The sequence below is a fragment of the Athene noctua genome, chromosome 1 (assembly GCF_965140245.1).
Source record: "Athene noctua chromosome 1, bAthNoc1.hap1.1, whole genome shotgun sequence".
Lineage (NCBI taxonomy): Eukaryota > Metazoa > Chordata > Aves > Strigiformes > Strigidae > Athene > Athene noctua.
Window position 1 is genome coordinate 262,238,916 of NC_134037.1, and position 16,997 is coordinate 262,255,912.

At 38.5% G+C, this 16,997-nt stretch overlaps 1 protein-coding gene across 2 annotated transcripts in view; it reads right to left on the minus strand.

Annotated features, from left to right (window-relative positions):
* The window catches only part of UVRAG (UV radiation resistance associated), a 97,768-nt gene that overhangs the window by 41,196 nt on the left and 39,575 nt on the right, over positions 1 to 16,997 (minus strand). For both annotated transcript variants that reach the window (XM_074918746.1, XM_074918749.1), the window contains exons 7-12: positions 12,106 to 12,211; positions 9,745 to 9,871; positions 8,701 to 8,785; positions 8,135 to 8,222; positions 7,498 to 7,558; positions 5,357 to 5,522 (exon numbers count right to left, since the gene is read on the minus strand). In XM_074918746.1, coding sequence (XP_074774847.1) covers positions 5,357 to 5,522; positions 7,498 to 7,558; positions 8,135 to 8,222; positions 8,701 to 8,785; positions 9,745 to 9,871; positions 12,106 to 12,211 — 633 coding nt within the window. The remainder of the gene's footprint in view (positions 1 to 5,356; positions 5,523 to 7,497; positions 7,559 to 8,134; positions 8,223 to 8,700; positions 8,786 to 9,744; positions 9,872 to 12,105; positions 12,212 to 16,997) is intronic.

A 16,997-nucleotide genomic window follows, 5' to 3' on the forward strand; every position in this document is an offset into this window, starting at 1 on the left:
ATTTGGAAGCAGTCTTGTAGCAGAACTGGTTTTGATATAAACTCTGCTTTACTCACAGGCCTTAGAAGTGAAACTTTTTACATCAGAACTTACGCTGCCGTTAATTCATATTGCACGACTTAATACTGTGTGAACCACACACAATATAATGCAAGTTTTATCAGTGCAAATGAGTATGTCTAAAAATACAACACCAACATATCAAATTAAATTGTTTGAATATGTGCGGATTAAAAGTGCATCTGGCCCAACTTACTCTTAACTTTTCCACTTCTCTGAAATTTGGCTCCTTAACCTAATTAAAAGCATCCCAAACTGGGGCAAACCAGCCTGCTGGTTTGAATTCAAGACTCAATCAACAAGCCATGCAGCTATGTTAACATTCACCACACACAGTGCTGCAGCCCTTTGGCCCTGCACTTGCGTGTTGGCTTTAGTTGTACAGAAGCTGCGTGAGGACAAACTCACTCATGGCTTTACATCCTTCAGGAATCCAGAAGTACTCTTGAAGATCCAACAAGGGCAGCTGCATTTCATGCTTGATATATTCTTCAGTTGCTAAAAGACTGCTTCATCCCGGTGAAAAAATTTTGATTATTCGTACCTTAGCACTTCCCACACGGGTTAGAGCAATGAAATGAAACTGGCCTTTAAGGATCACAGCGGAGCTGCAGTGCCTCTGTGATACAGGAGGTCAGATGCACTCAGACTTTCTTCCCAGACCAAGTCTGATGCCAGCAGATCTCCACAACCCTGACTCAAACCAGCCACTTCTTAGAACCCCTACCCAAATTAAACAACAAGACAAAAACTAACTAATAATTACAGTCTTCTGGCACGCTTGAAGTTCTCAATAATGATGAGGCAGAGCTCCAGAAAAAGACAATTTTAATGTATAACTTCACATCACAGAAATAGTTTCCAGGAAATTACTTCAGGACCAGACCCATCACTTTCAGCTGCAAACAAAGCGTACGATTTTGGTCCTGTTTTCTATGAGGACACAATAATGCAATAGACAGACATTTCCTATGTTTAGTGACAACAGGAGATGTTCAGATAGGACAGGTAGCAGCATAATTTAGAAGGCCATGGCAGCATGCTAAATTTCACTCCTCCTTATGCCATTTCATACAACTTTTTAGTTCCTGAGGTACATAAAAGTCTTATCTGCAAAGTTGTCAGATGCCCAAGACTGCATCACAGTTCTTTGTGTATCCTTCAGTCTGTTGGTGTCTATTTGTCAAGCAGAGTGGAAAAGACAAGACCTTAAATCTTTCTATAAATTATAAAATGCCAAGGAAAACTTTACAGTAGTTTACTGTTACCTCAGATCAGCTAATGCCAAATATTCCTGCAAAAAACACACCAGACTACATCAGGCTTCTTCCATGACTGTCTAGTGCCTGTTTGGTTTTTATTTTACTTTTAAACGTATCTGTATTTTTTATCTTTATAACATTAAGTGGCAACAAGTTTAATATTTAAAGCATACAACACAAGGAAAAAAAAAAAAAAAATCACTTCTTCAAGACCAGACAACTCTGAAATGCTTATATGTGCTCCAGTAGCTAGCCTTGGAAACGGCAATGTTCTTTTTGTCTTTTAAATACAAAACTTTTTTACATTATGTATTCTACCCCTTCATTTTTTCCCCCCTAACCTGAAATATGACTTTTTGAGATGGTTACTTTCTTACTACTGCTAGTTTTGTAATCCTCCCTTAACACATTTTTGGTGGGAAGATGGGGTAGAATAGACTGCATGTACTATTTGATTTCTGCTTACTATTACTACAATGAAACAACGTTAGAAAAACTATGTCTTGAAATCATTTTTGTTTCCATATTACCTAGCAGGTAAGAGTTCTTGAAAATATTTAAAAGATACGATATGAATGAGAATGCGAAAATACCTCAAAAATAATTTCTCAGAAGATGCATTTCATTTGTCCAGGCACACACAGGGCATCAGAAAGGTGATTAAACTCCAAAGAACTTTATTTTTCTTAGGGGAGTATACATATTTCTAATGTGATTCGATTAAGCAAATATTCTGTTCTTAAATATTCAACCAGCAGTTGTAGAAGTGTCATGTGAAGTTCCAATTATAAAAAGCAGGCACCGAGCAGAGCTTTGAGTTAACAGAGATGCCAAAAGACTCCCAAACAGATGGCATGTCTGCTTTCCTGTACTCACTTTAACTAACAAGGAGACCGACGTGGTTTCAAAAGATTCAGGAGCTTCCAGCCAGCAAAATGCAGGCATTTACTTTGTGAGATGTTTCTTCCATTGGCACTGGAAGAACTGAAGACTGTGTAAAAAACCACTACAATAGCAGCAACACCAACACAGGCAGTTTCACAACGTCTCGCTTCAGACATAACAATCCTTATTTCGGCCTAAACTGGAAGCTATTCATTATCTAAAAATCTGGGAGCAGACTAACAGAAGCATTAAATGCAGGGCTTGACAGACAGTGTCAGGTCATATCATAAATAGTTTGATATCAGCATTCGCACTGTGTTTATGAGAACACAATGAAGTGCTAGCTTTCCATTCTGCAGGAAGAGTGCCAAAGAATTTAGGTGGTTTATTCAGCAAATGCGTTTGTCACTGGAGAGAGGAACATGCTGCTGTCCTAAGTGGCTTAAGTTTGGGAGTTACATATCCATCGTTTCCTTTGAAATCTTTCAGACTCCAGAATGTTTGAGGAATAGTACTCTTTCTTCCTACATCTTTGATGCATTCTGGAGATGTTGAAAGGGATGACTGAAGCGCATTAATGAGATATTTAGTGAAAACTATATTCTTGCCTTACCTTGGTGGTTCAGAAAGTCATAAAAGGAGATTTATGGGAGAAAACTTAGAGCCTTTTAGGGGTAACAAAACTATTTTATGGAATACAAGAAGGGAACAGTTACTGGATAGATTATAAACACTAGCATCTCTAGTATTACAAAGCTGACCATATATTGTATGCTACTGGCACATATTCTATACCCCATTCTGCCTTTAGTAACGCAGCCAAACGAGTGCTAAGATCTCACCACAGACTCCTACTTCTTTTATACACGCTTAAATTCCAATTTAACAGTAATTGCGGCAGAAAAGAATGAATACTTCTACAAGAACTTTGAGATTTAAGTGACCTGGATCATCCAAGTAAACAAATCTGAAGCAAATAAAAGTATTTCCCAAACGTTAACTTACATTCTGAAAGCTCTCAAAATATTTAACCAAGTTATTCTAAGGGCTTTAAAAAGCTGGTAAAGAAATTTGAAAGTGAAGTAACACGTTTATACAGTATAACGTTAAAAACAAACACGTGTACTTATGAAATTGCTCTCAAGTGAAAAAACATCAGCTATTCCCCCAGTGCACAAGTTCTAGAAGCTCTTAATAGACATCTCTGGGCAACCCTGCAGTCCAGAAGAAAAGCATGAAGCCAAGTAAAATGTTTAACCTAGTCAATAATCATGATGCTATGTGTTAAAGTAAAGACCCAGTACAGAGAAAGCCTCACTGTAATTACTCAACAGTTTATGTTGGAGTTTGAAAAGCTGCTAAAGGACAGGTGACTGAAATAAATTTAAGAATGACTGTTCATTGCTATGTTCAGTTCAGTTAGGAGCAGGTGAGAAACATGAGCTATAAGCTTAGAAAGAAAACTGCAAGTGAAGATATTTGAGGTTTCCTATAGCAACCAAAGTCCTTTGAGAGTTGGTAGGATTGACTCTCCAATAGCTGGGAAGAGAAGATCTCAGGCAGGAGCTAATCCTGAAAAAATCTTGCAGAACACAGGTAAATGGCCCAACAGGGATCCATATGCTTAGTTAAACTTTCTCCTTTTCAAAACTCTATTGTGAAATAAAGTATTAAGTCATGAGGGTTTGGAAGGCTGTAGCCTAAAGGACTGAACCATCCAATCTGTTTCAGACAACAGGAAATTGGTTTAATCTTTATACACCCACACACAGGCAGCTCTACTCCTCAGAAATTTGTTTTCCAGATATAAATGTTCTAGCTTGCTACCCTTCTGAAAGCGATGTACAGGAAGGAGTATGATCATATGCTCAGAGAACCGAAATCAAGCAAGCCAGACTAATGTTCTGTTAAGTTACCCAGGAAGCGTTTGGCCAAATTATTAAAATGGTATCAAAATTAAGTTGCAAGACTCGTATTTTATTGTGTCAAAACAGGAAAACTCTTTAAATTTAACTCTTAAGGCAAGGTAGCTCTGTTGTGCTGTCAAGAGTCACTGAGCTTCAAAAAGAAATCAGACACTTCCAAGCATCCTAATCCTCTCAGCTATACATGATAAGACCCTTCCATCTTGATTTAGACTATTAGGAATGTGTTAAAATATCACAGTACTTTGACTGCATACTTCCAAAGAAAAGAGGGTTTTTTGGGTTTTGTTTCACAGGCTTTATGTCAAGAGACAGCTACTTTCCACAAATTCATTTCCCCTCAGCCATTTACTTCGTTCCCTTCTCAAACCCTGCATATGTAAAAATCAAAGTTACTGGTGCTGCAAGCCTGACTTTGCAGCCCCCCCATACGTGCACAGGATCAGAGCAGAGCAGCTGGCCTCCCACAGCTGGTCACTGTTACATTCCTTTGAGCTCTGTGGTTGAAGGCTACAAAATGAATAAAACCAATAATTACCACTATTTTCATATTGGAGCACACAGGTGCAGAGACAGCAGGAAAACAGGCGAAGTGCCAAAATGCAGGAGGAGGCAGCCAGTGAATTTAAGGACAGCAAGACAGTTTCCTAGTAGCACAACAACAACAGCGTGGCTACATGTTGAAAAACAATTATTACAGAACAAATGAAAAGCTCTGCATTGAATATTAAGTTGATTTATACTAGATAACGCTTTACAGTGCTCTTTTTCAATTGATTAAAATCCTCTGTGTTAAAGAAAGCTCTTTATTTTCCTCATGGTTATCAACCACTACTCCAGTACTGGCAAGGAACTCCTCAGTGAAGCTACTCTGCTATCTGCAGTTTATTCCCATGGCCAGCAGCAAAACACGAAAGGCACGTTTTCCAACCAGCAGCCAAAACCAACATCTAAGACACAAGTTTTTTTTTCTAGCATTATTAGAAAACAAATCAACAATATGTGTGTGCCAACAGACCTAAAATGACAAAGCTCTATTAGATCACTAAATTCCAACATAAGAAACTCAAATGACTGTCCCACCTCTACTGAAAAAAAGTAACAAATAACTTCAAACTCCATGTCACTTCAGACTGCCCAAAACTCAAGGTTTGTTGTTTGGTTTTTTTTTTTTTTTTTTGTAGTTGCTGATCTGTTGTTTAAGCATATTTATGACATACTTACTCTCGTTCTTTCTCCGTCAGTTTGTCGTTGATATTATCTTTGATTGTAGACCGGGAGCCCTTGTGAATTATAGGATACCTGAGTGGCACTTGTAAGAAGTAGGATATCATTGAAACCAAGTGAGCAGTGTAGCCCAGGGCAACAGCAATGCTTCCGTCATCTTTTGCTGTCAATAACAAAAAGATTTCGTTATTTAATCAATCGTATCTCTCAGCAGGCTCAGCACAAGTTCATCCTTATTGCTTAGAGAATGATACCATTAATGAAGCTATCACAAGTTATAACTTAAGAACGGGTGCAATTCTGAAATAAATTTAGACTGCTTTCCAACTGTTTGCAGTTCACTATCGTTGACTCTTTCATTAAAGGGCAGTGTAAACGGGTGATGGCTTTTTTCTCCTTCCAGTTTTACACTTTCAAAGTTAAAAGTTACTCGTCTCAACATGTGGCTGGGTGGGGGAGGGTGAAGAAGAGATGGGAAAAGTGAAACAAAATTCCCAAGACAAAATTCAAGTCTTAAACTTTCTGCATTTCTCTAAATGTAGCTGACATGTATGATCGGGGTCAGGGAAAAGCTGCATTCCTCCATAACTTTATTCATTAGTGAGATCAGTTGGAGAGACACCGACCCCAGGGTATGAACTCTGTTCTCTGCCAATAACTGGAAGAACTCACATTAACCCATTATTTTAAAGTATCATTTTCAATTTGACACTTCAGGTTTCAACCTTAAAGCTTCACCTGCTGGGAATACACACAGGTCTTGTGATTCAAATTATATTCTTTAGCCATGTAAGAGCTTTTCCTTTCTGTTTTCTCTTATTTTTTTCTTCTTCGTGAGTGAACACACCAATAAAAACAACATGACAGAGTCATCCCTTCTGAGGCACAAGGGAGTCCTGTGAAATCAACACAAAACTAACTTTTTAGGGAATAAAATTTTTTTGATACTTCAGATGCCTGATTTTTTTTTTTTTAAATATTATCTACTAAGAGTCTGAAATAAGATACACGTCAGACAGCTGGTTTTCAAATGTAACTGCATATTTCACTAAGTTGAATGCTTAGTACTTCTTCCTTGTAATACAATATTTCTAGAGACTTCCATACAGAATTAGTAATTCCCTTGTAAGGAATTAATACCAGTAAACTGAAAATGGGCCAAAAGATGCACAACCACTGATTTCAAGATTAACCAAACTGAGTTCATTACCACATTTAGTGCAATCAGGAAAACAAAGCAATAGACTGATTTTTGTCATATTGACAAACAAATTTGTTTTAAAGATTATTCCTCCATTATCCTAGCATCCAATAATCACGTCGTTAGCACAAGTTCATTTGTATAGGATGGCTTTAAGGAGTTAGGCAACTGATTGAGGTTTTTGCCCAAAGAACCACATGCCTTGCAGAGCAAGCAAGTACTGGGAGCAAGAAGTTCTGAAGATGATTTTAATTAAGTTCCAATTCACATCAAACATTTGCAGATAAATGCATGCAGTTACCTGTACAACTGTTACACAGACAGGCGTACTATATATTTGCTTTTGCAGTAAGATGACTGTAGACAGCTAAAGTAGAAGCTGACTTGTAAAATACTCCACACTGTCAGGCAGCTTTAAAGTCTTATTTATGCAAGATATTTATTTGTTAAGTTCACCAGCAACTACAGCAAATTGAATGGGGATTTATGCAGGTTGTCCCATCAAGATTTACAGACTGAAAGCAGCCACAACGGACTTTTAGGTCAGACACAAATATTTTCCAGAATCACTAAGTTTGGAAGGTACCTCTGGAAACTCTGTAGTGTTAGCCCTCCTGCTCAGAGCAGGGTCAGCTACAATAGGTTGCCCAGGACTGTGTCCAGTTGGGTTTTGAGCATCTCCAGGGATGGAGACTCCACAGCCTGTTCCAGCCTTTCAGTATTGAGTCTCAGAATACAGAGGTACTTTTTTAAGAGCCAACAGTAACTACCTTTGTACTAGCTAGGAAGTAGGAATAAATAATGCATAAGTTTTCTTCTAGTCTAGTCCTTTCCAGTCAGAAATTTGGATGCTAAGCCAGTGCTATCCATTTACTTAATTTTATGAAGTTTAGAAGCAGTGTCAACTGTAACAACTAAATTAAGAATATCCAGCTACCTTGAAAGTCTTCAGAATTAGGAAGCTTGACTCCACAAACAAAGTAATCCTTTTGATCATTCTGTAAGTTTAAAATCAACAATGGAAAGTGAGAATGGAACAATAACGTCTAGAAAACAGAAACCTGCACAAAATCCAATGACAACAAAGCATTTTTGCAAAGAAAAAAATAAGTATTCAATGGAACCCAAAGTGACTTTGACATAGTGTTTTAGTTCACATTTCATATAATTCAGAAATAAATGCAACTTCTTTAAAAGAAGAGTTCATCTTAATCAACTCATTATATAAAAGGTTTTGGAGCTCAGTATTTTGACATCTGTTTATATGTACTCCATTAAAGTCCAGCTAGCCTACTGTCAGGGTTACGTTATATAATTGTAAACAAAATGAAAAGTATCCATTAAATTACTGCTACAGCTATTCTACTTTTATAGTGGAGACTATGAGAGATGCTGGCATAAGTCCTCTCCCCGTGAGGTTTGCAATCTGAGGACCAAATCCAGAAAAAAGCTGGAAAAAACAGCGTGAGTGAAGAGCAAGCTTCATCACAAATAAAACATGATATTTGCTCACAGCATAATAAATAGGAAATTCATTTCACATCAAGCAGATTTTTAGAACATCAAAAACATACCAGATCAATGGGGTAGATATAGGATAGCTCCGACAGCAATTGCTTGCATCGAATAGTCTGCTGGGCATTTGTCTTCAAAAACAGTTCTCTTTGGGGAAAGAGATCCCAAAACAATTAGTTTCTTCAAAAGCTTTAAGTAAAGATATCAAGCCCTTGTATCCCTTCGGCATATTTCCAAGTATCACCTCCCCTTCCCAAAAAAAGCTGGGTAATTTCACCACAAGAAAAAAAAATACAGAAGACAAAGCTAACTTTTCATTTTCAGTTGTACCTCATAGTAGGTGTGTTTTGACTATGACAATTAAATATTACAAAGTTGTGTTACAGTAAATCAGACATAAAAGTGCTTTCGTAGTCTACACATGCAACCAAGCATCCGTTTTCTTCTCTCTGGACTTCCCACTGTTCATTATCCCTTTATATATCACAAATAGTAGCAGAGATGTCTTAACAAAAGTTTTGGGGTGATATTAGGAAGAATTTGGTGCTAGGATGCCCACTTCAAGTGGCCTTCTCTCAAGCTTTTATTTCCTTTCCAATTGCAGAAAAAGCATAGGTCCTTTTACCTCTTAGCAGTGCATTCCTTTCTTAATTCATGCAGGGATTCATTATGCTCTTGAAGTTTCTGGTATTCAGTCTCAAATGCATTTCCTAAACAACATGCAGCATCAGGAGAAAAATTAGTATCAAATATTTTCTTAGTTAGTTGAAGTTTTAAAAGTAGATACTGACACAAACGTTGGCAGTAATCCTCCACTTACTCTTAGATGCCCATTTTCCACTTTATGCTGCCAAACTTGGTAATGACAGTGCAGGAGGAACACAAGTCTTCATGCACTACACACCATCCACCAGCCAAATACAACCAACAAATCCTCGTTCTCTGTTAACACCCATTCCCCTCGTGTCCACAGTAGTGGAGTAATTTAGTTAAGGCATCTCAGTACTTGCACAGCCAGAATTGAGGGGGACAAAACACTCATTTTCAGCCGTAACTAATTATTTTAGACTCAACTAAGTGTTAAAAATAAAAAAAAAAAGTCCTGCAACAAGATTAAACATCCGTGTAGTTTGGTCTCTGGTAAGCTCCAAAGAGACAACGATACAGCATTTTATTACAGGGCACTTTCCTAGTAAAAGAAAATACCAAGAAGACTGAGCATTTCATCTTTCACTTACAGAATAAGCTATTAAGAGGGATTTTTGTCTTCTAACGCTTAAAATGGAATCCTAACCACAGGTACAATAACATCTCTCCTGACATAATGTGACTGCATCAAGCCACTGTTTACTATATTACAGTGCAGCAGTTCTGATTTTCTCATAAAAGTTTAATTAAACACCGATTTAAGATTAGAGAGGTGTCATAGTAAGAACTTAGAGACAGGATACCAGAAAGTGCTGTCCAGAATTCAGTATGACACAGATGGTGAAGAGAATATATCTGGCTGTAAACTTCAGATAAAGAAAAACACAAGCACATTAGAGACAGACTGAAAAAAACAATCCACCCCCTTTATTTTGGTCACCATGATCATAAGTTAGGCTACTATCCTTCTGATCAGAGGGTTATAGATATCTAATAGAAGCAGTAATATTTCTACACTTACCTCTGTCATGCAAAGTACTTTTTTCCTTATGCAACAAGGCTACTTCTTGACCAAGGGCCTTCTTCTGCCTCTCCAGTTCATTACGTAGCACCAGGATCTTCAACTGTAAACATTCACTCTCCTTTTTCTATTGGAAGAATAGATTTTTTTTAAAAAAAAAAAAAAAGTTTTTCTGCAGTTCCATAAAAGGCATGATGAAATGGAAGAATAGGACAAGACTAATGTCTGCCAGACTAAAGGCTGAGTTCATAGATAACCAAAGACCCTAATCATTTTGCTGCTCAGGAAGGAGAGAAACTCAGCTGTGTCCCACAGTGTTTGTTCCTCCTGTGGGCTGCACCTCCTCCCCTGTGCTCAGCAATGCAACCTGGCCCAGGGCAGAAATCAAGAGAGGAAGGAAAAGGACAAATACATAGAAACTAACAGCATAGCATTAACAACACAATGAGCATTCACTATTCTCTGGCCAAGGGTTCGGCAGTAAGAAGGAAGATGAGCAATGAGCAGTCTACACTAAATTGAGGCAGGGAGCTGGAAAAATGTTCAAGCTGTCTAAGCAGCACTATTAGATGCAATTGCCAGCTTCGGGGTGATGAGGAAGAAAAGGATACAAAAGGAAAGAACACAGAGAGGGGGAGCAGATTACATCGTTACACACAATTATACTTGAAGGATCCCTTCTTTAAAAGTTTTAGGATTTGTCCTGTACCTCCTCTAAATCTATTCCTGTGTTTAAAAAGAATTTGGTTTTTTCTTTGATGCACTGTCTCCACTAAGAAATTGTGCAGCCATGTGCATGGTGAAGCAGAATTGTCTACTATAAGTGGGGTTTTATATTGTTTTATGGCAGAAATACTTATGTTTAATAGATACTTATTGAGAATACCTGAAGACAGATTCAAAATGGAAAAGAGAAGTTGCATCTCTTCAGTTGAATCTGATAGAGTTCAAAGACTGAAGTAGTCACACTCGTGAGCAAGGTCTGTGTAAGTACTGCCAAACACTGTCACTCTGTGTAACTCTGCCAGCTTTCACTTTTTCAAGCAGTTAATGAAGATAATGTTACTTCAACACTAGCTGTCTTAAAAAAAAAAGGTAGCTCTTGCAAATATGAAGTGGAAGGAACTGTTCAGCTTCAGTTACACATGCACGCTCATCCTTCAGGTCCAAGACTTCAGCAGGAAGCAGGACTCAATATTAAAGAATGAAACTGTAGTTTCCACACTTAAGGGGAATGGGAGCCCAACAAGAGTTTCCACTATCGAACAAAGGAAAAGAAAACCAGGTAATCCTTTCCTTATACCATAGACCATGGTTGCTAAGAAGCTGCATCACATGTATGATCATGTGTTCTTCATATGGCTTTGCTCACACATATTTATAAAGGAGAAGTCTTTGCATAGAGAGACAAGGATATCCATAACTGAAAAAAAAGATGGTAAAAATCCTTTTAACGGCCAAAATACCAGCAGAGGGCAAAGAAGCTCTGTGTTGGAGTCACTTGAAAGAGATGTTATATTGACCAGTAAGGGAGTTGACTTTTTTGCTTCATCTACAATGCAGCCCCTGTAATTAGAGCCGATAAACAAACTCTCTTTTTTCTATTCTGTCAAACCCTTAAACCACTTTGACACTTCTGGAAATTAGCTGAGTTCTCTCAGCCCAGAATCTACCTTACAGCAATAAAATAACTTCACGAATTCGTGCTTTCTTACACACATGCCAGTGAGTATCAAAATAATGAAATCACCATGAGCCACTCTTGTTCTGTCAACTCACTTCTTCGAATTGAGCTCAGCCTTTCTGGGCAGAAAATAGAAACTAGTACCAGTATACTTTTTTGGAAAGGGGAAGAGGACAAGCAAAACAAATGTCAAAAGCTATTGCAAGATCTAATATAATTCCTGCCTAAAATGAATGTGCCACTTGAGTGACAGCTTTTGCATAAATTCTGTTCACCCAAAGGAAGTTGGGATGCAAGAAGATACAGCCAGTAGACTCACCTTACTTTAAATCCACCACAGGTTCCTGTCAAGATTTATCTAAATCATTAAAAGTTTGGTTTTCCTGATAAACCTCTTTCATGCACTGTGCAATGTTTATGCTTTTATAGCATAGAAGCAATTATCCAAAATAAAGGTAAAAATAGAGTAAGCGACCTATCAATCCATTTGAGTAACACACACAATCTAAAATCCACTGACATTACACTCCTCAGATGAGTTCCATTTAAAATGAGAGGGTCAAATACAGATTTCAAGTTCAAGCGTTAAAAAAAACAAGCTTATGGTCAAGACATCAGCCAGATGCTTCAGCCAGCCTGGTTTTTTTTTTTCTAAAGTTTTAGATAATCAAACTTACCAGTTCATTGCTTGTAGATGTACATCTCAGCTTTTCTTCAATCTCCCTTCCTATTTTCTGAACAGTTACCTGAGTCTGTTTAATTGCACACTGGGCTCTGTGAAGCCTGTAAGGAGAAGAGAAGTTATGGCTGTACTAAAGGTTCCCCACACGTGTCCTAATGATGAACACACCAGCTGCCTCACAATCAGCAGCGGTAATACAAATTCACATTGTCAGCTTCTGTTTTAAAATAAAAGAGTAATCATAATTTGCACAGTTTAAGAAACGAGTATCCAAAGGAAAAAACAGCAAGTCTCTAAATTCCATCCAGTACCAAATCTCCTTTTCATTTGTTAAAGTCAATAGATGCCAATAAGACAAAGCTGTAGATGAGAAAGCAGGTAACTACAGGGATGTCATGTCACAATTAAGTTATACCACTGTTAACATCAAGACAGATTCACACATGACAGTTACCATGAGCACTGTTAACACAGGCCAGCTTTAAAAAAAGTGCAAGTATCCTTTTGATAACACACAGCTACCCAGGCCAAAAGCATGAAACGCCCTTCGGTACACTCAAATATGCTGTGGGCCCTTCTGTAACAAAAACACGGGTTTCTTAATTGAATCACATTTGAAGCATGAAAAAGATGAAGCCCTAGCTTCAGGATGAAGAAGAAAAACTGATTATTTGCCATATTTATTGAAAAAAAAGTCAGGCAGAGGAAAGCAGTGACAACAGGTCTAGGAGTGACATTAATATCTATATTAGAATTAACGTGGAGTAGACATGAATATATTTATTAGAAAAAAAATAGTCTTTTAAGGCATATAAACCCACCTGAAGTCTCACTATTAATGGATTCTTCTTTTGTAAGGATATTCTTTAGACAGCCTTGCTGCTGGAGTGAACCCTTAGCTCCACTAAGGTCTTGCCAGAATAGCAAAAATGGCCAGATAACGTGCTTTGGCCAGGTAAACATGACAAAAAGACCAAGCCTGCTCCGACGCACGCTTTAATGATCATCTCCGCTTTGTCAAAATTAAAAATCCCTGCCTCTTCGTAGGAATGCCTCATTTTACTAAATCAGTGCTACAAATTTTGCTGTACACCCAGGACCGAAGCACTAGAGCACAGCAAAGAGGCTACTCAGCTCCTTCCTTCTGCGTTCTCTAATCTCTTGCAGATTTATAAGCAATTGAGGCCTTGGTATTGAAAAGTTTTTGCCTAACGGTCTGGATGCAGCTAGACCAGTATAACCAGGCTACATGCTTCAAGTATGAGTGACCACAGAGCGTTACTCCTCCTCACAGCACCTCCCCTCAGCGCCCCATCTTACGTCAACAGCACACACTTAGGTATTATTCAGCATGAGGAGAGTGCCTACACCACCTAGCCCAGCAAACAAACACACAGAGAGGAGATTCTACATGGACAACAGGGAGCAAGCAGTGCTAGTAAGATTAAAACAAGGTCACTGCAATTTAGGACTTTTACATGGGAATACATTTAAGCCATCAGACACTTTTAGTTCCTTCACACTGCTTCTTCTAAACACCACTCTTCTGTAACAGTATAACTGGAAACAAAAGTCTAAGGGATTTCTTTGGTTTCTTTAGAGATTCTCAGACTGCTCATAGCACAAGCAGCCCAAGAGCTTTTTAGGGGTAGCTGTACCCCATCCAAATCACGTATCACAGAATCATCTAGGCTGAAAAAGACCTTGAAGATCATCCGGTCCAACCATTAACCTCACACTGACTGCTCACAACTCCACCACCGAGCAGCATGGCTCTTGCTGGCTGCTGCCAGGGGTGGGAAGAGGCGGGGGGGGTAAGGGTGTAAGGCTGCTGAGGTTGGGTCACCCAAGGGTTTGGTCTCACATCCCTAATGGAGTAGAAAACTCCTGAAAACACTTAGTTCCTAATGGGAACTACTACTTTATACCTCCCACCTTCCCGAATGCATCTCGAGGCTGTTAGCTAGGTAACATATGCTTGCACAGGTCAAAGCCAAGGTTTGCTGACCATCTTGAACATCATACAACAGAGTCTAAGTTTCCTACTTCAACAGTTTCCAACCCACCTCTTTCCAGAAGTCTGGAACACTTTCTTTCCAGACATAAGAAAGCCTTACTCTTTACCTATAAGTTTTAGTTTTGGGTAATTAACTGAGTGTCATTTCCCTTTACCCTTCTCTCCTCTTCATCTAATTTTATACTGGAAGAACATTCTTCATTTAGTCTGTTAGGTGATTAAGAAAAGTTTTACAAGTTCTCACATCACGCCATTTAGGTAGCAAAATCTGACTGCTGGAAAGTGTTTTATTCATTGAAAGAGTATTTATGGAACTGGTAAACTGTTAGAGGGGTCACTTGACATGCAAGTTCCTGACAATGATTTGATCAATACACAGCTAAAAACCTACACATTTTGCAATAGCTTCAGGTTCTTCTACCCGTGTCCAAGTATAAGGAACGAACATCTTTCAGACTGACTTCTCAGAACAGTACGTACTTAGAATTCTTCCATTTGCTAAATCTACATCTAAAGATATATTCCTAACCTAAAAAAACTGCTATATAAAATAATTCAGTAATCAAGTCTGGTTTTAATAAGAAATGGTTTTCTTCTTAAGGCAAACATCATCCAGATATTTCTTGCAATATAAAAAAAACCCCTACACTTAAACTTGGCTGCCTTGATGTCAAATAGTGCCATTTGCATTGCAAGACAGAAAACTAACTGATACTAGTTGACTCAATCCCAGTATGTTCACTGTTGTTCCAAGAACTTTAAAATGGTAACAGTAAGATCATGACCACATCCGAAGTTAAGCCTTCCAAAATGAAAATTTTGGGGACTTCATGTTACAAAGGCAGCAACTATCAACAGAAGTCTCCCTTTCCCAGCCAAAAAAGCCCCCACTGCACCCACATGGAAATCTTTGGTCATCCAACAAGGGGAATACACACTAAGCTATAAGAACATCAGCATGGAAATTCTGTCCATCATTTCTACATGCATAAGAAAGACTTGGTGGAGGCAATTATGATTGCACCAATGAATGGAGATCAGCAAGTTGAGGCCATAAATCTGGATTAAAGTTAATACATAATGAATGGAGAGAAACTTCAACGCTAATTGACTGCATATTGTTTCCATTTCTAGGTTGAATGCAAGTCCAATGCTACAGCCTAAAGTTAGCTCAATTTGTGCTTAGAGTACAATCTGGCTTGGTTTAGCGATCGACAATGATGAGCCAACTGATGGCATAATCTACGTGCTATCAGCCAATGTGGGATTCTTCCTAGATTGTTCGAGGGGTTTTTATTATCCTTTATTAACATTAGCACTTCCATAGCACTTTAAGAGCTAATTCAGGGCTTCAAGAGGCCACTGGCCTGCTACCAAATTTCCTTCAGCGGTCAGGAAAGCCAAGCCAGATACAGCAGAAACTCAAGCCTTTTCAAAGAGATAGCTCAGCCAACAGTGTCGTCATCCCATGTCTGCAGGCTGCTCTGGTGTCCCTGCAGCAGCTCACAGCCACTGCCAGCCAGCAGCAGAGTAATACAAATGTTAAGTGTGACAGATTTACTGCTGTTGCTTGGGGCCCCGAGAGCTGCCGTGCAATTGTCCAACATCAGGTGAGTCGCACGCTGCTGCCTGGGAAAGAACTGGAAAGCAAAACAGACATTAAAATTCCTTACAGGGGAAGGCCACTCTAATGTAGTTTGGAGATGGAGACCCATGAAGCTGCTGTTCTACTTCCATTCTAGTATCACCAGCTTTCTGAGATGAATAAGACTAAGAGGAAAAATAGTCTCCCTTCATTTTGAAGATGAAAAGACAGTGGGATAGATACAAAAACATTAGTCATGTAATGTAGCTAAGATCAACAAAAGCTGCATCCCTAATTGACCTAGGAAGAACCAGCAGGCAAAATTTCAACATCTCTCCTCTCTGCTGGATTATTCGCAATTATTCGCTGAAATACGGGATGTTTGGGGTATTTCTTCAAGGCTTCTCAAGTCTAACAAAATTATTTCCTTCCCCTCAAAAAAAACCCCAACCCTACTTTCTACTTTGGCTGTATGATTTGAAACAATTCTACCATACAATGTTCTGCCAATCAAATCAGTGTGGGTACTGACTTGGAGGGGAAAAAAAAGGTTGCCAAGTTTTGTACTTCTTCACCATTACAGGATTTCTTTGCAGTAACACCCTTGTCTTGTTTGCAAGATCCAGCAGTTTTCCTGACTTCCCAAGACTGCACAATGCAGTGGTCCGACAGAACTTGACTTCACAACCTGGAAATGTGCTGTAACAACACATTTGCAGTCTTGCAGCTTGCAGTAAAGTTTGATGCAATGTTTAAAGATTCAGCTGAAGCACTTTCCTTTAAGACACGCTGCAGTATCCTGCAATGGAGATACTCCTCTTGGCCATGAATTAGCCAAGTGATTTACTAGTTTATATAGCAAGTTCATTCCTGGCTGCAATCTTTAAAAAAAAAAAAAAAAAAGAAAGCTGGAGTGTAGTGATAGTTGTGCTTATTAAGCTAACATATGCTTATATTTACATTAATGAAAGTCTCTCAACTTTATTAGACATTTGATACATGATTTTGCAGTTCTATCATACACTCCAAATATCTATTTGCTTCTATCAGACACATCTGGATTTTTCATGTACGGAACTTTAAGCCATAAATACATCAATTAATTACAGCAGTCACATACTACAGCTACTTCTCACAAGAGAAATGCCATGCCTATGGTCTTATTTGCCAGAACAACCTTCGTTTACAATGAGACTAAATTTAAACCGAGAATTACTACCAGGGATTTAGAAAATAGAACAGAACACTTCTGGCAATAAGTGAGATGTAGGATTCTGGAAGTAAA